A 27,242-nucleotide genomic window follows, 5' to 3' on the forward strand; every position below is an offset into this window, starting at 1 on the left:
AATACATAATACATTTTTATCTAAAAAACGTAGGAACAAAAATTGTTCCCAACCCCATTGCTATTCTAAGGTTAACTCATTATTTATTGGCTTTTAATGTTTAATCATATACTTAATTCAAAACTTACCCAAAATATTTATATTGAAATTTCTATCCCAGTATGAAACGAAACTAGATGAATAGTTTCATACGTTGCTGTTTAAGATGATGAGCAAAAAAGACAGTATACGCTTGAGGAAGTGGAATTGAAAACAAAGCTGACTGGTAGCACATTCAATTGGAATAGCTGTTTTCACAATGAGTAGAGTGGAATTGTGCCTGTGTATAATGAATAACAGGGATCTAAGGAAAAGAGTCATTCTCCCTATATTTCAGTTTTATAAGCTCTGCATCAAAGATGAGTGGTATTTACTGAGAGTACTCAAGAGATCAGTAATACTTTGCCTTTTTTTTGGCTCACATTCATCAGTACCTGCCCTTCTTTCTGGGCAGCCTCGGATCACCTTCTGCTTGTCTAGGATAATAAAGTGTCTGTTTCTGTTACAGGAGGCATTGAATTTCTTTCCATCCTCAATAATGCCCATATAGTATACTATGCAGATCTGACTGTGCTTTGGATAAAGTACTCCCATATTCCCAATATCCGTTGGTAGCAGACCGAGAGTGGAACACATTGCCTTCTCTATCCCCTTTCTTAAAAGGAGCAAAAAGTGTCTCCATTTTAGGGAAATGAGAAGATAATGTCATAATGGATGAATTTTCTCTTGACAGTTGACAGTGTCTCTTTTCCTGATCACTCAAGTTTTCCCAAACTCAATCTTTGTTTTACCTCTGTTTCATTTAATGAATTTGATTGTTCTCTCCAGGTAACACTGACTTTCTTATTTTTCATATTACTACTTAAAACTAGATTTTCCTGTTTTTTTGACTCATTTTTCCCCAGGTTTTTGCTTCCTTCTCGTGTCCCTTAACTGAGATTCATCAAATCCAGTCATAGGAATTTCCATTTTTTCTTTTTCTTTTTTCAGCCTATACATCCCCATTTCTTTAGGTATTAAGTCTTGGGCTGATTCCTTCTGTAAGCACACACACACTCCACACTACCAGATATGAATTATTTTACACACCTGTAATACACATGTGTATTGTATATACACATCTGTATAGTTCCCATCCGTACTTCAACTATAACAGAATAGTTCTACTTTGATGTTATCACCAGAATCTTTCATATCTACATCCAGAGGCAGCATCTTTTGCCGTAAACTGGGTTCCCTTTTCACCTTTCCCATTCTCCATGTCCCCTTTTAACTCCCAATTTGGTCACTAGGCTTTTTTCTGATTTCAAGTGAAATGCTGTTTAGATCTTCCTGTTGAGGCAAGTCAGCACAAAAGCCCAGGAAATGGGAAAATGTAGGATTGCAGAAATCTGCTGCTGCTGATCTCAAGATGCCTGTAACAGCATGGTCAGTGAATGACTGCAAGGAGAATGCCTGAAGCCTTTGGCAAAAAACCTCACATCTGCTGATGACCACAGTGCTACCTGTAGCTGCCCCTGAAGAATAATGACTTCTACTTCTCTTTGACTTTTAAAATTTTGTGTAATTGTCTCTCATTGGTGGATTCTCAAAATGGAATCCTGCTGGCAAGGGAGAGTAGGAAGTGCTTCTAGGCCCTGCCATACAGGGAGGGAGTAAAAGATGGGGATGGTGTGAAGTATTCACAGGTAATATCAAGCACGTAACCTCAGTTCCCTTAATCAGAACAGATAAAATCTCTTTTGGCTCAGAATTGTGGATCCAGCAATTCTGCTTCTGTATATTACCTCAAGGAAATGAAATCACTATCTTGAGGATTTATCTGCACCCCTATGTTCATAGCAGCTTTATTTATAATAGTTACAACGTGGAAGCAAACTAAGTGTCCATTGACAGATGAATGTATAAAGAATACGGTGTACACACACACACACACACTCACTCACTCACTATAAAAGTCCTGGGTATGTAAATGTATATATAGTACAGTGACTAGTCAAGGACCTTATCTGCCTTATTTACCAATCTATTCCCAACTTTTAGAAAAGAATCTGACACATAGTAATTACTTAATGTTTATTCAATGAATGAATGTCCATGAGTAAGCGATTGATCATATGGTGTATCTTTAAGTATAATTCTATTGAGCCCAATACAGTTATATGTGCACTGACTTAGATGTCTGGTATAATTTTAAGTGATGAGAGAAAGTGACAAAATGATGTAAACAAAGTATCGCATTTGTCTAAAAATTATCTATATATTTTTCTATAATTAGATAATGGGAAAATACTATTAACATACTATTAGTTAACTATTAACTATTAGTTAATACATACTGTTAACACTAAGTATGTAGGATGTTGGATGGGAGGTAAATGGGTTATATTTTTGTATTTGAATGTTTTAAATAAGTATATGTAGTTTTTTGTTTGTTTGTTTATTTATTTATTTATTTATGGCTGTGTTGGGTCTTTGTTTCTGTGCGAGGGCTTTCTGTAGTTGTGGCAAGTGGGGGCCACTCTTCATCACGGTGCGCGGGCCTCTCACTATCGCAGGCTCTCCTGTTGTGGAGCACAGGCTGCAGACGCGCGGGCTCAGTAATTGTGGCTCACGGGCCCAGCCGCTCCGCGGCATGTGGGATCTTCCCAGACCAGGGCTCGAACCTGTGTCCCCTGCATTGGCAGGCAGATTCTCAACCACTGCGCCACCAGGGAAGCCCCTATATGTGGTTTTTTAATGGAAGTAGGTTGTAAGGAGCAACAAGTACCTTGTTCCTTTATTATTTGGGACCTCTTTAAAAATAGAATGGTATTGGATAAAACTCAAGAAACTGCTCTTTTAAAAATTCTCTTTTTGGGGCTTCCCTGGTGGCCCAGTGGTTAAGAATCCGCCTGCCAATGCAGGAGACACGGGTTCAAGCCCTGGTCTGGGAAGATCCCACATGCCGCGGAGCAACTAAGCCCATGCGCCACAGCTACTGAGCCTGTGCTCTAGAGCCTTCGAGCCACAGCTACTGAAGCCCGCGAGCCGAGGGCCCGTGCTCCGCAACAAGAGAAGCCACCGCAATGAGAGGCCCGTGAACCGCAACGAAGAGTGGCCCCCGCTCGCCACAACGAGAGAAAGCCCACGCCCAGCAACGAAGACCCAACGCAGCCATAAATAAATAAATAGATAAATTTATTTAAAAAAAATTCTCTTTTTGTACTAAAAGCATATATCCTCACTTAAAAAAGATAGAGAATTGCATGGAGCAAAATGTTTTAAAGTTCCTCATTCTGCCTTTCTCTTCCTGCCTTGCCACCCACACATACTCAGAGAAAGCCATTTTTATATATTTTCTGTACATATGTAAACACAAAAGTTATTTACTCTTTAAAAAACTTAACCTTATGCATCTGGACATTCTTTCCATCTTTGAACATAGAGATTTATGACATTCTTTTTAATGGATATGTAATACTTCATTGCATTGACATGTACTGTAATTTATTTACCCAGGCATACGTTCTTCTCATTACATCTTCTTTGTTCTTACAAAAGAAAATGATTTAAGGAGGAATGTCTCTCTGTCCCAGTGAAATGTTAGCAAAATAGTACATTTAGTTTTGAGACCTAAGCTTTGGTATATATCTATTTCTCTATTGTATTGTATGTTCCCCTTTAATGGTTATGGTTTCATTCCTGTATATTTCAGGTCTTCGTATCAATGGAGAACTAATTACTGCCTACCCTCAGGTGGTGGTAGTGAGAGTACCAACCCCTTGGGTGCAAAGTGATAGTGACATCACTGTTTTGCGTCATCTAGAGAAGATGGGATGCAGGTTGATGAACCGACCTCAAGCCATCCTGAACTGTGTTAATAAGTTCTGGACTTTTCAAGAGTTGGCAGGTCATGGTGTTCCTCTGCCAGATACTTTCTCTTATGGTGAGCTAACTAATAAGAATTTATAGCCTAAATTTCAGAGCACCAATAAGTTTTGAAAGCCCTACTAAACTAATAGGGTTATGTGATATAAGGAAATTTGTGAACAAGGAAGAACTCTTAGAAGCGATTTTCGGTTTTAACAAACTGGGCAGGAGAATTATGAATCTGTGTATGTTATGGGTAGAATGGACTGACCAAACTTTCTGTAATGGGCCAAATAGTAAATATTTTGGGCTTTCCAGTCTATAAGTTCTCTTTTGTGACCCTCAGTAAAGCTGTTGTACTGTGAAACGTGCTGTAGACAAAGCTTAAACAATGAGTCTGGCTGTTTTCTAGTAAAACTTAATTACAAAAAAGGGCTGTATGCCAAATCAGTCCTTAGTTTGGCAACCCCTGAGGTAAAAGAATCTGTCATCTCTATAATTTATGATTATCTTCATTACCATTTTCATGATAATGGTTCATAAATATTTTCATATTTTTAAAGAAAATTACACTATACTAGGTGTGCTTTATTTATTTATTTATGGCTGTGTTGGATCTTCGTTTCTGTGTAAGGGCTTTCTCTAGTTGTGGCAAGCGGGGGCCACTCTTCATCGCGGTGCGCGGGCCTCTCACTATCGGGGCCTCTCACGTTGCAGAGCACAGGCTCCAGACGCACAGGCTCAGTAATTGTGGCTCACGGGCCCATTTGCTCCGCGGCATGTGGGATCTTCCCAGACCAGGGCTCAAACCCGTGTCTCCTGCATTGTCAGGCAGATTCTCAACCACTGCACCACCAGGGAAGCCCATTAGGTGTGCTTTAAACCAGTGCTTCTAAAATTATCTGTGGTAGAGGACTATTTTTTTTTTTTTTTAAGACCCATTTGCTGTGGATAAGTACACATAAAGTACCATAAAAATAGCAGAGCAATGCCAAATTGCTTTCTTGTGCTTACTCTTTTTGTATTTATTTGGACACATATCAATAGCAAAGAAGTCACAAACAGGCAGGGGTTGCTGGACCACACTTGGAGTAGCGCTGCTATAAACAGTATTATGTTAATATATTTCCTGCCTTTCCAGTTTTTCTAGTTTGGAAAGAATCAGACTTGCTATAAATCAGTATACTTTTTCATAAAAATATTTCTTAAAATGTCCAGCAGAATGCTTGGAGAGTTAACGAGGCTTTAAAAAGAAATTCCTGTCCTGTTACAGTTTGAGAGTTCTCTCTTCCTGATGCTTTTGAGATATTATATAGATTATTTCATCATTCTACAATTCTGATTTTAAGAGACTGGAAAGGAGAAAAGTATATTAACCAAATTAATGAATATTACCTGTGCTCTCATGTTTAAGGTTTAAAATTTGGAGACTAGGTCATCTTAATTTCTCTAAGCTGCAAATTTATGATATCACAGTTGTTTAATGAACCTTTTTTTGGTCTGATTATTCTGTCATCATGCTTATTTTTTACAACTACAATCCATTTTTGCTGTAGCTTTGCTTCTGTATCATTTGTTCCTAGGAAGATAAACAGAAAGAACAAGACATAACCCATGGGTACTGAATAGCTCAGTGTAGAAAGAACTCTGATTTATAATAGAGATAAGAAATACTACTTTGTGTATTTGACGAGAGAGAGAACCATGCCTGCGCATGCAGCATCTTTTCAACTTTGGATAAGTCTACCCAACTGCCTCACTCTTCTGTTTCTTAATCCAAATAGAATTCTATATACTAAAGTAGATCTTGGCTTCTATTGTTTGCGTGGTAGAGAAATAAGGGCTAAAAATATGAAAAATGTTATAGAATCAGGAAACTTTGTTTTAATTTCTTTGAGTTGTATATTAGAATATTTATAGTTTAAGATCGTTTTTATCCATTTTAAAAGGAGTGGTTGTTTAACTGAAGACAAAATTTAGCCATCAGGTTCTTACCTTATACCTCCCTTGTCTTGCTGACTTTAGTATACATAAAATTTATCACAAAACACCTCTGTTGCTGTTCTTAAATTTCTTTTTTTCTCAAACCAGGTGGTCATGAAAATTTTGCTAAAATGATTGATGAAGCAGAAGTACTGGAGTTCCCAATGGTAGTGAAGAACACACGGGGTCATAGAGGTGTGTATGAGTTGTTGCTACCACACATAATATTGAAATTACTCTTGAAAATTAATAAGTGGTTGTACAAAACAGATTTTTTAAAGCTTAAATTAGATCTACCTTGTATTTGCTCATGGTTATTGACTAGACAGTAGTCTTGTCAATTGAAGTTTATAGGTTTTGAAACAGAGCTTCTGAAGAATTACTGTAGGGAAATTGCTAGGTGCATGGTACCTCAGACTTACAGAAGGCTTTTGTGAGTTCCGCTAGGCTGGAACAACAACTCACATTTCTGTTTGTTTAGTGGTTATCCTAGAGATTTTTTTTTTTTTTTTTTTTTTTTTTATTCAAGACCCATTTATTCTCTAGTTCTGCCCACATGGAGACACCCTCCTTGAAAAGGGGTTGAATCCTTCTGTTCACTTTAACACCCTGTGCTGAAAACACGTCTTCCGAGGTTTCAACTATGAGATCCACATTCTTAAAGCACTAATTCTTTTTTTTTTTTTTTAATTAATTAATTTATTTATTTTTGGGTGTGTTGGGTCTGTTTCTGTGCGAGGGCTTTCTCTAGTTGCGGCGAGTGGGGGCCACTCTTCATCGCGGTGCGCGGACCTCTCACTGTCGCGGCCTCTCTTGTTGCGGAGCACAGGCTCCAGACGCGCAGGCTCAGTATTTGTGGCTCACGGGCCTAGTTGCTCCGCGGCATGTGGGATCTTCCCAGACCAGGGCTCGAACCCGTGTCCCCTGCATTGGCAGGCAGATTCTCAACCACTGCGCCACCAGGGAAGCCCAAAGCACTAATTCTTAAATCTCATCTAGATTTCTCCCCTTGGATGGGGGGAGATGACCCAAACACAGAGAAGAACAGCTCAGGACTGTGGGCTCTGCTCGCCCAGAAGACCTTGCAGCTCCCCTGACCAGCCGGCTGGAGCCAGGATTAGGGCCCTGAGACGAGGGGCACCTGCTGGGCTGCCGCCCCCGCCCCTAACTCCTGTCCTCGTCACTAGGCTGGCTGTCACCTCTAGTTCCCCTGGAGTTTGGGGATTCCAGACGGTCTCTGCTCACACTTCTGTATCCCGCCTGCTGCCTCAGCACTGCTGATCCCCACCAGGGGGGAAAAGCACACAGAACTGCTTCTCAGCACACCAACGTTCCACACAAAAGTTATTTGATAAGGCTGCAGGTTCTTTTTCATCACAGGACACTCCCAAGGCCATGACTTCCCCCGGCTCCCCACTGCCCTTGCCAGCAGACTGGATGTGCGTGGCCACCGTGCTGAGTCGGGCACACCCCCCTGGCTCCACCCCGGCACACTCTCCTGGAGAACTGAGGACGGTGCCCTGGGCTCATCAGCAGGATCTGTCCTGAAGCCAGTCCTAGAGTGACAAGAGCCACACCTGCAGGTCTATTCCACTGACCAGACGCACAGGACCGAGCTGGGCCCACGGACCTTGGTCTGGACTGTGTCGGCTGGTCATTCTTGCCTAACTTCACAGGCCAACAGCCGCTGTCCTTCCTTTCCTGCTCATCACTGCACCAGCGGGTCACTCCTACCTGCTACCGTCACACACCTGGCAACCTCGTGTTCCAGGGCCAGCCAAGAACTGAGACCCCAGCAGGCCCCTAGTTCCCAGCAGGCAAGCTCCCCATTAAACTACTGCTGCCTAGCCGTGTTCTCGAGGCTTCAGAGCCGGGAAAGTGCGGAGAGCATAGCAATCCTTGGCGCCCCCAGCCCCAGCCCCACGATGCTCCGCGGAGGCGCCGGAACCTTGCCGCACCCACCCCCGCCAACACAAGGGACCTCTGCGCCCGCCTGTCCCGCGGACCTGGGCGCACATCCGACCACCGTGACCCATGATGGAGACGCGGGGGGCGGGGCTCGGCCGGTGGCAGGCGCTGGGACGGGCGGGGACCCGGGCTCCGGCCCCGAGGCCGCGCGGACCCAGTAGGCCTCCCTCCCTGCCGCCCAGAAAAGCTATCCTAGAGATTTTAAGTTGCATGCTTTAATGTAGGCTGAGTCTCAATATCTTTATCGTCCTTTTCAACAATGCAAGGATTCTAGATCACCAACTCCATCATCCCCATCCCAATTTATATAGCTTGAAGACAGTGTATAAAATATCTTAATAAGTTCAGATTAAGTAACTGTTTCTTAAGGCATAAAATGATTCATAAATGCAAGTACTTCACAAGGTTTAGTGCTTTGACAGAGATAGCTAGGTCAGGGTTCAGCTGGGACTTCTGACTGCACTGTTTCTACTTGGCTTCTCCAGTATGGCAGCCAAGAAGTCTCAAGGCTCCTGCAGTGAATGCTCCAGTGAACAAAGAATCTGTGTGACCTTTTACAATCTAGCCTCAGAAGCCAGATAGAATTGCCTATTCTGTATTTTTCTGAAGCAATTACGTTCCCTCCTGGATTCAAGGGATAAGATATAGATTCCGCCTCCTCTTGATGGGAAGAATGTCAAAGGATTTATAACCATGTTTTAAAAGCAGACACTTCTGTTGGCATAGAAGTAGTAACATACTGCTCTTTTACTATATGCAAACATGGCATCTTAATATTGTGTAATATATAAAACATATGTTTTAACTCAGAAAAATGTTTTGTTGATAAGTGGGGCTAATATTATTGGCTAACCTGGAGGAATACAAATCTTAAGAACCCAAATATTTACTTTGTTTTTATATACATTTTACCATAACGCTGTTACTTTGGTTAAAAAGCAGTTGGTTCCGAAAAAGTAGATTGGGACACAAGAAATTGCAGGTAATGATATCAACTGCTCATAATTTGTTGACTTACATTTTTTATTCTTTTCGACCATTTTATTCTTTTCGATCACAGGCAAAGCAGTTTTCTTGGCTCGCGATAAGCACCATTTGGCTGATCTAAGCCATCTTATTCGCCATGAAGCTCCATACCTGTTTCAGAAGTACGTTAAAGAGTCTCATGGAAGGGATGTACGTGTCATTGTCGTGGGAGGCCGTGTGGTTGGCACCATGTTACGCTGTTCAACGGATGGGAGGATGCAAAGCAACTGCTCACTAGGTAAAAGCAATGCAAGTGTCTTTCTAGGATATAAAGTAATATTATTAAAGCTTGTTCAGTGAGTATTTGCATATAACTTAGATCTTTTTATTTAATATGTTGAAAACCATATCTTTCACATGTAAATATGGTTAATAGATTTACCACGAATATAATAAATGTATAGAATTGTTTTTCTAGTAATGAAGTTGGATTTCTCTGAATCATAAAAATTTGCTTTCACCAAGGCTCAATTTGTACCCCAATTTGCACATGTGTGAGATGTCTAACAAATTCCCTCTTTGGTCATATTATTTCATTTAAGCTGTGTCCTAACCCATTTTACCCATTGGTCCAAAGAATGTTGCTGATTTTGATTTGCTTAAGTGTGTATCTTCTGAGATTTCTTACTGTTGAAGCGCCTCAGAGGATAGTCTGGGTTTTTTCTTCTTCTCTGTTTATTTTATGTTCTTAGTAATGTTATCTAGCTCATGGCTTTAGATGCTATCTATGTTATTGTTTTCAAATATATCTCTCCAGTTTAGGCTTTCTTCCTGAACTCCAGGCACATGTAAATCACTGCCTCTCAATATCTCCATGTAGATGTCTGTTAGACATTTTAGTCTTAACATGTCCAAAACTGAACTCCTCATCTAACTCCTCCTCCCAATATGTCCCATCCACAGTTTTCTCCTTATTGTTTTTTGGCAACTGTATCTTTCTAGTTTAGACCAAAATCCTTGGAGTCATTCTTGATCTCCTCTCTAGTCTAACACCTCATATCCAAACTCCTTGAAATCTCTACTCTCAAAATGCATCACCTCTTGTTCCCTCTCTCTTCCCATGAGAGGATTAGAACAGTTTTACTTCCCTTCCTACTCCTCCCTCTTGATTCATTCATTCACTGAACAAATATTTTTGAGTACCTCCTAAGTATCAAGTACTGTTATAGCAGTATTTTGTATATAGCAGTGAACAAAACAGACAAAAATTTCTGCTTCCCTGGGCTTTGTATTCTAGTGTTTTACTGAAACCATTTAATAGTTTTAGTTCAAGTCTATAACAGAATTTCTTTTATTGTGTGTCTCTTCTGTTTCAAGAATCCTTATGTAGCACTTACTTTATCCATTCCCAGGCAGTCTTTATCTGTTTAGAGTTAATTATTCCTGTATTGCAAGAATCACACTACTCATCACTGTTTACTCTCCATCTGCATCTTCCCATATCTTGTGTTTTCTGTTCTTAGTCATTTGCTGTTATGTTAGTATCTTTTCTTGATTATTTACCCTGGATGGTGTATGTGAGTGATAGATACCTCATAGCTTTCTTTCTTTCTCAAAGGAGAATGATATATTGGCTGAGATAGGATTCTTTTTTTTGTTTGTTTGTTTGTTTGTTTGTTTTTTGATACTGCAGGTTCTTATTAGGCATCACTTTTATACACATCAGTGTATACATGTCAATCCCAATCCCCCAATTCAGCACACCACCATCCCCACACCACCGCAATTTTCCCCCCTTGGTGTCCATATGTCCATTCTCTACATCTGTGTCTCAACTTCTGCCCTGCAAACCGGCTCATCTGTACCATTTTTCTAGGTTCCACATACATGCATTAATATACGATATTTGTTTTTCTCTTTCTGACTTACTTCACTCTGTATGACAGTCTCTAGACCCATCCACTTCTCAACAAATGACTCAATTTCGTTCTTATATTTAGGTCTCTAATCCATTTTGAGTTTATTTTTGTGTATGGTGTTAGAGAGTATTCTAATTTCATTCTTTTACATGTAGCTGCCCAGTTTTCCCAGCACCACTTATTGAAGAGACTGTCTTTTCTCCATTGTATATCTTTGCCTCCTTTGTCATAGATTAGTTGACCATAGGTGCGTGGGTTAATCTCTGGACTTTCTATCTTGTTCCATTGATCTATGTTTCTGTTTTTGTGCCAGTACCATATTGTCTTGATTACTGTAGGTTTGTAGTATAGTCTGAAGTCAGGGAGTCTGATTCCTCCAGCTCCATTTTTTCCCCTCAAGACTGCTTTTGCTATTCGGGGTCTTTTGTGTCTCCATACAAATTTTAAGATGATTTGTTCTAGCTCCGTAAAAAATGCCATTGGTAATTTGATAGGGATTGCATTGAATCTGTAGATTGCTTTGGGTAGTATACTCATTTTCACAATGTTGATTCTTCCAATCCAAGAACATGGTATATCTCTCCATCTGTTGGTATCATCTTTAATTTCTTTCATCAGTGTCTTATAGTTTTCTGCATACAGGTCTTTTGTCTCCCTAGGTAGGTTTATTCCTAGGTATTTTCTTCTTTTTGTTGCAATGGTAAATGGGAGTGTTTCCATAATTTCTCTTTCAGATTTTTCATCATTAGTGTATAGGAATGCAAGAGATATCTGTGCATTCATTTTGTATCCTGCAACGTTACCATATTCATTAATTAGCTCTAGCAGTTTTCTGGTGGCAGTTTTAGGATTCTCTATGTATAGTATCATGTCATCCACAAACAGTGACAGTTTTACTTCTTCTTTTCCAATTTGTATTCCTTTTATTTCTTTTTCTTCTCTGATTGCCATGGCTAGGACTTCCAGAACTATGTTGAATAATAGTGGTGAGAGTGGACATCCTTGTCTCGTTCCTGATCTTAGAGGAAATGCTTTCAGTTTTTCACCATTGAGAATGATGTTTGCTGTGGGTTTGTCATATATGGCCTTTATTATGTTGAGGTAGGTTCCCTCTATGCCCACTTTCTGGAGAGTTTTTATCATAAATGGGTGTTGAATTTTGTCAAAGGCTTTTTCTGCATCTATTGAGATGATCATATGGTTTTTATTCTTTAATTTGTTAATATGGTGTATCACATTGATTGATTTGCGTATATTGAAGAATCCTTGCATCCCTGGGATAAATCCCACTTGATCGTGGTGTATGATCCTTTTAATGTGTTGTTGGATTCTGTTTGCTAGTATTTTGTTGAGGATTTTTGCATCTATATTCATCAGTGATATTGGTCTGTCATTTTCTTTTTTTGTAGTGTCTTTGTCTGGTTTTGGTATCAGGGTGATGGTGGCCTCATAGAACGAGTTTGGGAGTGTTCCTTCCTCTGCAATTTTTTGGAAGAGTTTGAGGAGGATAGGTGTTAGCGCGTCTCTAAATGTTTGATAGAATTCACCTGTGAAGCCATCTGGTCCTGGACTTTTGTTTGTTGGAAGATTTTTAATCACAGTTTCAATTTCATTACTTGTGATTGGTCTGTTCATATTTTCTGTTTCTTCCTGGTTCAGTCTTGGAAGGTTATACCTTTCTCAGAATTTGTCCATTTCTTCCAGGTTGTCCATTTGCTTGGCATAAAGTTGCTTGTAGTAGTCTCTTAGGATGCTTTGTATTTCTGCGGTGTCTGTTGTAACTTCTCCTTTTTCATTTCTGATTTTATTGATTTGAGTCCTCTCCCTCTTTTTCTTGATGAGTCTGGCTAATGGCTTATCAATTAGGTTTATCTTCTCAAAGAACCAACTTTTAGTTTTATTGATCTTTGCTATTGTTTTCTTTGTTTCTATTTCATTTATTTCTGCTCTGATCTTTATGATTTCTTTCCTTCTGCTAACTTTGGGTTTTGTTTGTTCTTCTTTCTCTAGTTTCTTTAGGTGTAAGGTTAGATTGTTTACTTGAGATTTTTCTTGTTTCTTTAGGTAGGCTTGTATAGCTATAAACTTCCCTCTTAGAACTGCTTTCACTGCATCCCATAGGTTTTGGGTCGTTGTGTTTTCATTGTCATTTGTCTCTAGGTATTTTTTGATTTCCTCTTTGATTTCTTCAGTGATCTCTTGGTTATTTAGTAACGTATTGTTTAGCCTCCATGTGTTTGTCTTTTTTACGTTTTTTCCCCTGTAATTCATTTCTAATCTCCTAGCGTTGTGGTCAGAAAAGATGCTTGATATGATTTCAATTTTCTTAAATTTACTGAGGCTTGATTTGTGCCCCAAGATGTGATCTATCCTGCAGAATGTTCCGTGCGCACTTGAGAAGAACGTGTAATCTGCTGTTTTTGGATGGAATGTCCTATATATATCAATTAAATCTATCTGGTCTATTGTGTCATTTAAAGCTTCTGTTTCCTTATTTATTTTCATTTTGGATGATCTGTCCATTGGTGTAAGTGAGGTGTTAAAGTCCCCCACTATCATTGTGTTACTGTCAATTTCCTCTTTTATAGCTGTTAGCAGTTGCCTTATGTATTGAGGTGCTCCTATGTTGGGTGCATATATATTTATAATTGTTATATCTTCTTCTTGGATTGATCCCTTGATCATTATGTAGTGTCCTTCCTTGTCTCTTGTAACATTCTTTATTTTAAAGTCTATTTTATCTGATATGAGTATAGCTACTCCAGCTTTCTTTTGATTTCCATTTGCATGGAATATCTTTTTCCATCCCCTCACTTTCAGTCTGTATGTGTCCCGAGGTCTAAAGTGGGTCTCTTGTAGACAGCATATATATGGGTCTTGTTTTTGTATCCATTCAGCAAGCCTGTGTCTTTTGGTTGGGGCATTTAATCCATTCACGTTTAAGGTAATTATCGATATGTATGTTCCTATGACCATTTTCTTAATTGTTTTGGGTTTGTTTTTGTAGGTCCTTTTCTTCTCTTGTGTTTCCCACTTAGAGAAGTTCCTTTAGCATTTGTTGTAGAGCTGGTTTGGTGGTGCTGAATTCTCTTAGCTTTTGCTTGTCTCTAAAGCTTTTGATTTCTCCATCAAATCTAAATGAGATCCTTGCCGGGTAGAGTAATCTTGGTTGTAGGTTCTTCCCTTTCATCACTTTAAGTATATCATGCCACTCCCTTCTGGCTTGCAGAGTTTCTGCTGAGAAATCAGCTGTTAACCTTATGGGAGTTCCCTTGTATGTTATTTGTCGTTTTTCCCTTGCTGCTTTCAATAATTTTTCTTTGTCTTTAATTTTTGCCACTTTGATTACTATGTGTCTCGGCGTGTTTCTCCTTGGGTTTATCCTGTATGGGACTCTCTGCGCTTCCTGGACTTGGGTGGCTATTTCCTTTCCCATGTTAGGGAAGTTTTTGACTATAATCTCTTCAAATATTTTCTCTGGTCCTTTCTCTCTCTCTTCTCCTTCTGGGACCCCTATAATGCGAATGTTGTTGCGTTTAATGTTGTCACAGAGGTCTCTTAGGCTGTCTTCCTTTCTTTTCATTCTTTTTTCTTTAGTCTGTTCTGCAGCAGTGAATTCCACCATTCTGTCTTCCAGGTCACTTATCCGTTCTTCTGCCTCAGTTATTCTGCTATTGATTCCTTCTAGTGTAGTTTTCATTTCAGTTATTGTATTGTTCATCTCTGTTTGTTTGTTCTTTAATTCTTCTAGGTCTTTGTTAATCATTTCTTGCATCTTCTCAATCTTTGTCTCCATTCTTATTCCGAGGTCCTGGATCATCTTCACTATCATTATTCTGAATTCTTTCTCTGGAAGGTTGCCTATCTCCACTTCATTTAGTTGTTTTTCTGGGGTTTTTTCTTGTTCCTTCATCTGGTACATAGCCCTCTGCCTTTTCATCTTGTCTATCTTTCTGTGAATGTGGTTTTTGGTCCACAGGCTGCAGGATTGTAGTTTTTCTTGCTTCTGCTGTCTGCCCTCTGGTGGTTGAGGCTATCTAAGAGGCTTGATGGGAGGCTCTTGAGATAGGATTCTTAAATTGTGTGAGTCTTGCTTCTGTTCTAGTGCTTTACAGTTTACACTTTTGCAATTGAATGTCCAAATCTACTCTGATTTTGGGAGGGGGGGTAGGTAATTTATATTCTTTGTAAGTTTGTTTTTTGTTTTGTTTTGTTCTCTTATTTTTGGTTGTTTTGTTTTATTTGAAATGCTCAACAGTTTTTTCAGGATATTTTTAGATATGTGTCTCTTCTCAGTCAGTCCAACCTGGATTTTAGTAAGCTGTTTCTATCAGATTCAGTTTTTCTAAGCTTCAGGAAAATTTCTTCTCTCCTTCTGGGGGTTAGGGTTTTTCTGATTCAGTTATCCAAATTTTTTATTCTTCTTTTGTGACTTCACCTCAGGTTTTTTGTATGTGCTTCAAAATATTTCTTACAGTAGAGTTTCCAACTTATAAGTTAGACTCACAAAAGCAAGTCTCCTTCAGTTCCTCTGTTGTAACTTTTAAGTTGGGTAATCATGTTTTTGTTTTAGTTCAGAGAGTCTTTTTGTGCTAAACTTGAGTTTTGTGCTCTTATTTCTTTCATTCAAGTCATAGAGAGCTTGTTATTTGTTCTTGTTATTGTCACATCACATCAGAGCTCTGCTCTGGTTATTTGGAGCATTCCAGATGGCCTCAGTACTATGGATGCTGAGAAGCAGTGTCATTTAATTCATTGGCTAGTGTGCCAGTCCCCTCCTTCCTGCACTCCCCTCCCCTACTCTTCCAGCCACAGTGGTAAGGGGGACTCTGGTCATATGTGCATTTACCTTTGGTCTCTTTGGGTCAGGCATACTTACATAGTATTGATGTCAGCTATCCTCCTGTTGAGCTCCTTAAGCCAAGGTTTTGTCAAAATTCTTTTGCTTTCTAGTCCTTATCTAGTCCTTTCTAGTCTTGAAGCGTGTCTCCAACTAGTTCTAATTCTTTTCTCTCAGATACCAGCAAAGACTTCATGTACACTCCTCCAGCTACCTGAAACCCCAGAATGCTTTTGGCTTAGGAATGGCAGAGGTTAGAATTGGGACTGTGGAGGAAGAGAAGCATGTTCCTAGATTCTGTCCTCTCTCCCTGTTATGCATCTCTGTTTTTTTTTTTTTCACACACACACACTGTATTTTATTTTTACAAGAGATAAATAGCCTGACACCAAGCATTGTACATGGATGACCACAACAAAAGCAACAATGATTGCAATTACCAAACACGAAACACACTCATACTATGTCATAATATTGACATTCAGTCCAGTAATCCTCCACTGTAACAGCTCCTTTACTTTGCAGTGAAAATTGATTTGTATATTCTTTGCCTCTGAGTGAGTCCTTGTGGGATTTTTTTTTTTTTAATTCAAACAGAAAGTCACAAAAATTATACTCATCCTCATCAGTTCACTCAGTCCCATGTAATTAATTTTTTTTTCCATCTTGGTCTTTTGTTAGCACTTTTATGAGTTCATCAGTTTTTCATTAGAGTTCTGAAAATGCTTATTCATTCAGTTCAGCAGTACAGTCAGTTACCAGAAACCTGTACTTGTCAGAGTCTTTTCCATGAATTTCTTGAAGATGAAACCCTTTTATAGGAACATATTTGCAAAAGCATCAGAGTACGCCCAGAACTGTCTGTAAATGACAAAAGACTTAAAAATGTCCATGGTTAAAGATTTGATGAAAGTTCATAATAATGCAGTTGACAAGAAAATTAGTTATTTCTGAGATGTAAGTTTTAAAGTAATAACTAGGATTATGACTTATAACATTCAAGTGGGATTTATCCCAGGGATGCAAGGATTCTTCAATATACGCAAATCAATCAATGTGATACACCATATTAACAAATTGAAGAATAAAAACCATATGATCATCTCAATAGATGCAGAAAAAGCCTTTGACAAAATTCAACACCCATTTATGATAAAAACTCTCCAGAAAGTGGGCATAGAGGGAACCTACCTCAACATAATAAAGGCCATATTCGACAAACCCACAGCAAACATCATTCTCAACGGTGAAAAACTGAAAGCGTTTCCTCTAAGATCAGGAGTGAGACAAGGATGTCCACTCTCACTACTATTATTCAACATAGTTCTGGAAGTCCTAGCCACGGCAATCAGAGAAGAAAAAGAAATAAAAGGAATACAAATTGGAAAAGAAGAAGTAAAACTGTCACTGTTTGCAGATGACATGATACTATACATAGAGAATCGTAAAACTGCCACCAGAAAACTGCTAGAGCTAATTAATGAATATGGTAAAGTTGCAGGATACAAAATTAATGCACAGAAATCTCTTGCATTCCTATACGCTAATGATGCATCTCTGTTTTTACAAATCAAAATCTGAAACTGATAAAAACCAATAACAACATTAAGTGGTTTAACTGTATTTATGCAAAAGTTCCATGTTATTGCAAGTAAGATAGGCTTCAGTGAAAGTTTAATGTCTTCAGAAAAAAATGGCTTATGGAAAAAGTACTAAGTCATGAATTTGTCGAGAGACTGGGTTGGAAGGGGATTCCCTAATGAAAGAATCTTAGACTTCAGAGTCCCAATTTTACACTAGAATAGCACTTTTGCTGTTCGACTGATTTAGAAGAGAGGTTTAGCCTTAGAGGCTAACTTTAAGGTCAGCTTTAGTTGTACTCCTAAATTTTATAATTTTGGTAACTTCTTATTTCTCTTTTGCCAGGTGGTGTCGGGATGATGTGCTCATTGAGTGAACAAGGGAAACAGCTAGCTATCCAGGTGTCTAATATCCTGGGAATGGATGTGTGTGGCATTGACCTGTTGATGAAAGACGACGGCTCCTTCTGTGTCTGCGAGGCCAATGCAAATGTAGGTTTCATAGCCTTTGATAAGGCTTGTAATCTAGATGTAGCTGGTATCATAGCGGACTATGCCGCCTCCCTTCTGCCCTCTGGCCGGCTCACCCGGCGTATGTCCCTGCTCTCCGTGGTGTCCACGGCCAGTGAGACTAGTGAGCCGGAGCTGGGTCCCCCAGCCAACACTGCTGTCGACAACATGAGCGCAAGTTCCAGCTCTGTTGACAGCGACCCTGAAACCACGGAGCGAGAGCTGCTCACCAAGCTCCCAGGGGGCCTATTCAACATGAACCAACTGCTAGCCAATGAAATCAAACTCCTGGTGGAGTGATTCCACCAGTAAATAATTAACCAACAAAACCCTTGTAAAACTTTCTTTTTCTTCTTTCCTTTTTTTCTTTCTTTTTTCTTTTTCTTTTTCTTTTTTTTTTTTTTTTTAACCAACTTGCAATGCTGTTCATGGAAAATGCTCAGAAAGATGAGAGAAAATTGGGTAGGATTAGTTAGGAGGGAAGAAGGGGGAGATAGACGAGACCTTTGCTACTAAGATGTTACTGACTTTGATTTACAAATCCTACCGATAGAGAGGCAGAAGAGGTGAGATACAGAAAAATGTCAGGCTCTCATAATTTTACATTACTCAGAAATGTGTAGGCTCTCAGGCCGTGAAGAACATAATATTTTCATGGTCTCTTGCTTTTGTTTTTGTACAGTTGGTACAAATTTCAGAATAGTGTAACTTAACATTGTGTTGTAATCCGTGAGGAAGACATCTACCTAAATTATAATTTTTTTATACAAATCTGAAAATTCAGCCTATACACTATTATCTAGGAGCTTTATGTTCATAGTTATGAAATCTTGAGGAGCTCTTTTATTGACTTTTTCCCCCTTAATTTGGGTGGGAGGGCAACGTGAATGTGACCCAATAAAGATTTTTTTTAATGATAAAGTTGGCATGTTTGCATGATAAAAGGGAAATGAACAGTATTGCAATGTCTGGCACACAAAATAACATTTACTCCATTGTAGATAAAATTGCACTAGTTAAAAATATGTGCATTGACTTGTATTTGTTAGTGTTTTAGCCTTTTTTGAAAGATATATGCTCTGTTAATGTTGCATTTTTTTTTTTTTAAATACATGCTAGTCTTAACATTCCCTGATCTATGCCTGCATCTTTAACAATGGCCAAAGTGAAGAAAATGCTACCTTTTTTGTTAACAAGACACTGACTTGAAACATGTGCATTTAAAGCCTTTTATTTTTTTCCTTTTTTCTTTTGGTGGTTGGGCATTTAAAGAATAAGGACAAGGAAAAACATTTTTGGGGGGCAAATCAAGGGTCTGTAAGTTCCTAAGTATAAAGTTGAAGTGATTTCTAATACCAGCGTTAATATATCTGCATTTTTCACATTTTAGGAGGGTGTGTGTGTGCGCGTGCACGTGTGTGCACGCGTGTGCACGCTTTCATGTTTATGTGCTTTGCTTTTTGTTTACACCAACCAATCAAAAAGGAAAGATTCTAGAAAATGGAGCATGATGGGAAACAGTTTTTTACTTTAAAAAAAAACAAACAACTGAGTCGTTTTCATAACTATAATCTACTGGTAGAGGTACTCACCTAAAGACATGAGGAGAATAGCTGCTTCTTAGGCTTTTGTGTATATGTATGTTGTTTGCTTTTTTTCTTTGGTTCTAGACTGTTCAGTGTATGATTTATTCCAGGCTACATGCTTTTCCTCTGCTTCTTCTTGCTGTGCATTTTCTCCTATTACACATAGGTTTTGGGTTGGGGTGGACTGACCATTTTTGTTTGGGGACTTATTTAGCAGTATTGAGTCTCTTATAGCCCTACTCTGAAGCCTTCAATATTCTACTCTTTATATTACTTTATTTCTGAATTTATAAAAGCCCCCAAACTGCATATAATATGAGCCTTTAAACATGGGTAAAACTATCCCAGTGAATGGTTTGGAAGGTGTGTTAAGAAATGGAGATGCACCAGAGCTCAACGTAATTTTTTTAAGCAGCAAGTTCCATCTCCCTACAATCCACTGAAGCTTTTTACCCGAGTCCTTTCTTGCCTCTCCAGTGCTTTTTTCCTTCAGATGGACATTAAACATAATTTCTTGGACACTACTAGAGAGACTTCGAGGCAATAAGATCAGTATTAACCAGCTCTAACAGAGGTTTGATCATGCTTACTTGTACAGTTTTTCCCCCATTTTAAAAAAGGAATGTAATAAAACTTGTTTTTTCCATAGAATTAAATAATATTAAAATGGAGTGAAAGGTTGATTGTTGACAAATAGAATAGTACCTCTGATCTGTGCAGTGTCTCATTTCACCTTAGAAAAAGATACATAAGAGGACTTTCTAATTTATTTTAGGATATTCTCATCTCATCTAAAAGAATTTGACTTGTACAGGGTTATTGTGCGACATATTGTGGAGTACATAAGTACCTCTGGCTCACTTGGTACTTTTTTTACTAAATGACCATACTTTGGAAGATGCACACTATTCGGGACAGAGAAATAAACAAGGGAAAAGGAATCGCTTAATTAAATCATCATTCATATGTGTGTAGAGACCATCTGGTTGCCACATAGATTATGATACATATACTTTGAATAGTTACATATCACATGTATATAGATTAGTGAATTTTAAAACACGAATAGAACACCCTGTCTATTTGATGAAAAACTCAAGGTTTCTGTTGGGTGGGATAAGGCACCAGGAAAAATGTAGGTAGCCTTTTAAAAAAATTATCAAATTAACCAAGTACATTAGAAGAAATATCTTGAGATTATTTCACTGTAGTTTTACTCACTATCCATCTTTTGTGCATTCACACTATGTTAAAACATAGCCTTACCAATCTATTTCTGGATCGTACACTGAATGGACAGGAATGGACATCTTAGAGTTTAAAAACATGAATATCCTCTTGAATTCCTTCAAAAAGTAAGGTAAAGAATATGAGCAAACCATACTGGAAGAACCCAAATAAAACAGCCCAGATATTTAAGTGAAAGTTAAATATATTTTCATATTGTTGAGTAACTTTCTTAAAATCTTTATTGCTATTATGAGAGGTAAAAATGTGTATTTATCAAATATGTGTAGTTGTTATTTTATCATGCAAAAATCTGAATTATTGTAAAACTATTGCACATTGTTAAAATTGTAATTCTGAATTGTATTTAAAAGTAATTCTTTCTGATACTGTTTTTATGTCACCCATGATGAAAAGCAGACTATGTATATACATAAACACACAAATATGAACTATTCCATTTAAAATTTTTAATAGTTATTTTCTTTTGATTGGTCATTTCTGTTGGCTTTAACTCCACTGAACTTTGAAATATTTCTGTATATGCTATCAAATAAGAAAATACCCTGGAACATTAGAAAAATCCATCAAGAGACTTGCTTTCATCAAGTGCTTTATCAGACTTTTGAAAAGGTATCGAAGGCGTTGAAAGAAGTAATTGACTTTCAAGATCATCTCTTCTTTTTCTCAAGAAGAAAACAAAGGAAAAAGAAATTCTCTTCATTCAGTGAGTCCCCAGTTTGGGGTCTGGGGTGCTTAGAGACATTGTGAAATCAAATCTTGTGTTACATTTTTCTCCTGGCTCACTCTTTTTGAGAAGGTTTATGGGCTATATGGCTGGTGAGACACGATCCCTTCCTAAGAAAATGTAGGTGCTCAGACAGGTAACCTCTGCTGCTACTGTTTTTATTTGTTTGTTTGTTTGTTTAATTTCTTTTATAATTTGTTTTTGTTGTACTAGGATATTTTTAAACGTAATATATTGCAGGATTTATAACCAGGTTCACTGCTTTCTTTCTTTTTTTTTTCTTAAACAAAACAAAACAAAATTTCATTTAAGATACATTTAGGCGCCTTTGAAGCTTGGATTTTGGAATGTTTCAGTAGTGGACAGAAATCTGCTGTTGGAATCTTCTAGTCTTCCAGGTTTAATTTGAAATGTTTTTAGTTTTGTTTTGGATTTTTGTGTGGTATTTTGTTTCCTTTATACCAATGCCCTTTTGCCATGCTGTTTTGGGGTGGCTGCCTAACTCTAGTGAAAATTCTTTCTATATTAACGAAAATGTGGTGTTTTAAATTCCTTAATGTTTTGCATTTTTAAAATTGTTTTTAAAGAAATATTCTAACTGCTTGCACTATTACTGTTCTTTGCCAGCCTTTTCAGGAGCCAAAAAAACAAAAACAAACAAACAAAAAAATACCCAGAGAAAAAACTTTCCTTCTTCCCCCTTCCTGATGATGAGTGAGAAGTATTGAGAACTTTCGGGGTCAGTGCCCTTCTAAACTCCCCTTCCCCCAATAATGCAGCTGTAGAATGAATGGTAAATGCAGCGGTTTGGATTCAGGCACAGCCCCAGGCTGCTGGCAGGTAATTTGATTCTTTCTCCTTTTTTTCATCACAAGGCTAACTTTACTTTCTTTTAAAAATTTCCTTTCTTTTATGTACTTTGAAGGCACCAATGGGTTTGTAATAACTTTGATTTCAAAAAACAATGTATAAACATATCTAGCAAATAATTTGGTTATAGAAAAAGTTTTGGGGGTAAAGTTTGAATTGGTTGGGATGAACCCAGGACTTTCTTTGGGGATTTGTTTTAGCCATTTAGATATCTCCATTCCTTGCATATATGTCTATAATTATTTCAGAGTGTGACTTTTTTAGCTTTGTTTTTGTTTTGGGTTTGTATGTTTCTTCCATTGTGCTACTCTGGCTTAAGCTTTTTCAGGGGTTGGTGTTCCGAATACACAGTGAGCTCACAGTATAAAGACATCAATTAGGAGTTGACAGGTATGGAAAACTAGAGTTTTGAAAAGGTAAAATTAGGTTCTAGGTTATATATATATGGTAAAAACTCAACATAGCCTTCAGTTGACCTTAGTAGTGCTTCTCTTTCTGTGACTTCATTATAAAAGTGAAAGGTAATGAGACAAAAGATAATAGCATTTCAGTTATTTCAGGAGCAGCGTGATTTCAGAATTAATGATTTTAGCATTTCTGATACACTAATTCTAACGAAGAGATAGATGTCAGCCGTTTGAGATTATCATTAAATAATGGTTTAAATATTCAAAAGTTATAGGTTTGAACAGATTGGAGGGCATTTCTGAAGCACAAGATCTTGAAGCAGATTAATCAAGCCCATAAAACAAAGTTAATGGCAGGAACAGGAATACAGCTTACCCATTTTAGTAGCCTTCCTGTTAGTTAATATTACTATCCCTTCCTGTCTACCCCAGTCCCCTCCTTTTTCCTGTCCTTCCCAAAGTTCTAGCTCTAATATGAGTTATTATCATTATGGGAGATAATCCTCTTTCTGATAGGTAGAATTTTAGTGTCAGTAGTCAGGACCTTTTCAAGATACATTTCTCTTTGTATGTCCTATCCAAGGAGGCTGTAAGTCTAGTAACTCACTAGTTAGAGTATAGGAAATCCTGGCTTGTAATGCTGTTTCTACAGCTGAAGGCATAAAATAAGTCATAAACTTGTTTTGTGCTTCAGTTCACTCATATGAGGTAGGGACAGTCATTCCCCTAAGCATCTTAAGATAAAAATATTTGTCTTGAACTGAAATTTACCAACAAAGGAATCCTGGCTGCACTCCTGCAGTAATTTATGACGTATGGAAGGATCTTGTTCTCTTGCTGATGAGAATGGCTAGCATTAGCATGTGTGCACTCTGTGATTGCATGGGATGTGGAGGATTTTTGCACCTCCATTCCACTGCCCCGCCCCCAAGATCACTGCCATGTTAAAAATGATCTTGCTTTCAGATTTCACCATATTCAAACTATATTAGATGGTCCTTATATAGCATATATACCTGGCTGCTACTGTGGGGTTTGGGAACATGAGGGGTGGGGTGAATTGTTGTTGTTTTAGGTTTCAGTCAGACAGCCATCCCTGTGCCCCAGTTCCCAGAAGCACAGCAGGCCTCTAGGAGCATCCGTGGGAACGGCGCAGTCCTGACATCACCAACTCTCCTGCTCAGGCTCATCCCATATACAGAGGTCAAAGGGTGGGGCTTGAGATGGGGGAAGGAATGAGAAAGTAGAAACAATGTCACAGCCGGGCCACTGTTGACTAGCCTTTGGTGCTTATATGTCAGTGTTTGTTTTATTTTTTAAGTTCACAAAATAAGTTTTTATTTTGGGGTAAAGGTAGTGGGAGGGTGGAACAAAAGCCATTATTACTAGTTCATCATTATCACTAGCTCATTCTTGCATATTGTTCTTTAGTAGCGAATAAAGAACAAATTTGAAACCTAGACTTCAATATAAAGAGACTGGGAATAGAAATGAATCTCAGGATATAAAAAGACAAAACATTTATGTGGTATTAATTTCCAGTTCTACACCTGCTTTTACCTTTGTCACTCTCCCTTTTTTGCCCTAATTCTTTTATGTATGTATACAGTTTGAGGAAATGTGCATTTGTGGTCAGTCCTTTTAAAAGGACCTAATGAAATTACTACTCTTTTGCAAAAAATATACCCATTGCTTATATGGGCATACAAATGCTACCCTATTTTAAATGTAGGTGGCGTATGTGTTCGTGTTTTAATGTATTCAGAGCCATTGGGCAATAAGCAGTCCAGAACATGAAAACTCAAGCAGGTAAAGCGCCTAACACCCTTAGTTTCTAGAATTACTTTTAAAAACTCCTTTATTGCTGCATCTTCCACAAGTCTTTTGGTAGTCTCTGAACTTAAAATTTGGAGGAGTTGACTACCTAGTTAAAATTTTAAGTTATGCATTTATTATTTGTAGGGACAGTTGAAGAAGGAAAGTAACAGAAAAGGAATGGCTCCTTGAGATGGCAACTGCTGAGTGTCTAAATCTTTCCAGCTCCCCCTCCTCCAGCTTAGCATGAACATTGATCATACATGTTTTGATCTTCTGTGATTGGGATTTTTGTTGTTTTAACTTGGAGGGGAGGTTTCGGGGAAACAGGAACTTCATACACATGTGAAAATATGAAATGTTAAGGAATTTTTCTGTTTAATATGAATAGTAAGCAAGAACTTTTTCTATATACTCTTCTGCTGCAGCAGAGAAATAAACTGGTAGGTGGCAGCAGAAGAAAGAATTCTTCAGATTGATGGCTACTGACAAAATCTGCATAGGAGAAGAGATAGAGCATGACATACCACGACAAGCAAAGGGGGCAAAAATGGAAACAGGACTACGATCCCTGATCTTGACTCTTAAATGGTAAGTTAATTTCAAGAATGTGTTTTCAATATGATACCAGTGTCCCGTAAGTCACTGTGGTGTGTAATCATGAATGCCTGTAAATTCTTGACGTAGGATGAATTTGTCCTAACTGGGGTACTATCATTCTTTAATTTGGAAAAAAAAATTAGCAATATGTAAAATTAGGGATTTCCAGTATATTGATACATGTGAAACCTTTTTTTTCCCCCAGCATTATTGAGGTATAACTGACAGATAAAATTGTAAGATGATGATTTGATATACATTGTGAAAGGATTCCCCCCCATCGAGTTATTATCATATCCAATATGTAGACCTTAATGATGGCAAAAATTATGCTATCTCACAGTAAATGTGATTTTTTAAAAAAATCTGCAAGGTAAATGAAATATGCATTGTTAATCATTTTGTAAAAATGAAGGTGTCCCCTTTTTAGTGTGAGCACTGGGGGGATAGCTACAGAAGTATGTCACTTTACAATATTTTGTGGTAAAAATGATCTTTTCTTCTGGCTGTCTCTTTCCTTTCTACTCCCATTTCCTTGTCACTGTACCTGCCCATCAGTTCTGTTCTGCATATTCACCTTTCTGTCTTGCTTATCTGTCTCTGCCCTTCTTCTCTTACTCTTTCTTCAGTTGTGCTTCTGCTTTCCTGGTTTGGTATCTCTCTCTTTAGTCATTCAGTCCCTCTGGATTTTATTTTTCCAATGTTGTCATTTTTTGTCTCTGCCTGCCTATTTCTCTATGTGTGTGTGTGTGTGTGTGTCCCCATTTTCATTTGTGTTCTCTCTGGTAAATAGCTCTATTTCCTTTCCATCAACAGCTGCCTTCAGCATGTGCATCAGTACCAGTATTGTGATTTTCTACATTTTAGAATTTGATGAGGCTGAATAAAAGAAATGAAGTGATATTTTGAATTCCCTAGATTTAAAGACTGTAATTTTCCATTCTTTTAGTAAGTTGCAGACCCGTTTATTCACTTAACTACTTGTTTTACTGTAGTATCTGTAGTAACAGATTGAACTACTGGCCTACAGAGGCCTACCATAGAAGTTTAGAATTTTTAAAGTGGAAAGCTTAGAGGTCATATACTGTAATCTTGGATTTACTGGTAAAGAAACTAACGTTCAGAGAAGTTAGTAACTTAACCAAGATTACAGAGCCAGGACTACATCTGAAGTGTCCTAACTGCCAATATGGTGCTCTTTGCATTATGTGCTGTGCATTCTTCAAAATCTGCTGTAGTACTGAATAAGTGAAGTGCTCTGCAATGAGACCGCTGTGAGTTAGAAAGAAAGTTGTCACTGTTTGGGCTTGTGGTTAGGATACTAAGGCAAGCTGTGGGCAGCCATTTTAGGTGGTTTGTACGTAGAATTAATGAGTACATCATTTACAGGGTTTGAGAATAAAAAAGTGTCCCTTGTTAAGAGAAGATGCAAAGAGGTTCTTTGCAATTTCTGGTCAAGAGAGAAGAGAAGTGGATCTCTTAGATCTATTATACCACTAACCCTCTACCTCTCCTCTGGCCTACCTTTATTTCTATTCTGGATAATGAATCAATCTGCAACAAAGGTAAAACATTATATTCTGAATTTTTTTTTTTCTGACAGATTTTTAGGTTAGCAACGGGAAGTAGTTAAATGAACTTATTGTGCATACTTGGAATAAAGGATTTATAGTAACATGAAGCTAGAGTAACTGATATTATTGTTTAAATACATGGTGAATTCTGTTTCTTTTAAAAAAAATAGTATAGAAAGTCACCTTTTATTAAAAAATTGTTTAATGCTAAATACAGTTTTACATATATTAATATGGAACACAAGAATACATGCCTCAGTTAATATGGTTAGATTTCTAAACTTTTAAAAAGAGTTTTGTCACAAATTTTGGTTATTATATGGAGATGTCAGTGCTTTAGAACTGAAAGAAGAAGCTTGAAACTTAATCTGAACCAAAATTTATTGCTCATTATATAATTTATTGAAAATGTAGTCTTGAGCACTAGAGTAAGAGCATTTAAGTTTAATTTTGTTTGTTCAGGCATTTTGCTACAATAACTTTCTGTGATGTTTTAGAAAAAGTGTTCTTACCTCAATTTTTTCCTCTTGGTGCTAAAATAAAACACAATTGTCTATATTATAGGGTTGTCAAGGAGTAATATTACTGACACATCTTTTATATGGTTGTATTTTTTAATATGAAATTCCGTGTCTAAAATTGGGTTGATTTTTGTAAAATATAAATTATCTCTATAGTACAGTTTAAATCAATCACTAGGAAAATATGCTTACCTGGATGTCTAACTGAAATAAGTCTCACAAAACTCCAGTGATAAA

General features: G+C 37.9%; 1 protein-coding gene across 5 annotated transcripts in view; it reads left to right on the forward strand.

The window, feature by feature from the left end:
• RIMKLB (ribosomal modification protein rimK like family member B) overlaps nucleotides 1-18,578 on the forward strand; it is a 51,854-nt gene extending 33,276 nt beyond the window's left edge. For all 5 annotated transcript variants that reach the window (XM_082349234.1, XM_082349236.1, XM_082349235.1 and 2 more), the window contains 4 exons: nucleotides 3,737-3,967; nucleotides 5,983-6,069; nucleotides 8,903-9,106; nucleotides 17,494-18,578. In XM_082349234.1, coding sequence (XP_082205360.1) covers nucleotides 3,737-3,967; nucleotides 5,983-6,069; nucleotides 8,903-9,106; nucleotides 17,494-17,957 — 986 coding nt within the window. In that variant the 3' untranslated portion in view covers nucleotides 17,958-18,578. The remainder of the gene's footprint in view (nucleotides 1-3,736; nucleotides 3,968-5,982; nucleotides 6,070-8,902; nucleotides 9,107-17,493) is intronic.
• Nucleotides 18,579-27,242: the final 8,664 nt, after the last annotated feature.

The sequence above is a fragment of the Balaenoptera borealis genome (genome assembly GCF_965194805.1).
Source record: "Balaenoptera borealis genome assembly, chromosome: 13".
In the NCBI taxonomy this organism is placed as follows: domain Eukaryota; kingdom Metazoa; phylum Chordata; class Mammalia; order Artiodactyla; family Balaenopteridae; genus Balaenoptera; species Balaenoptera borealis.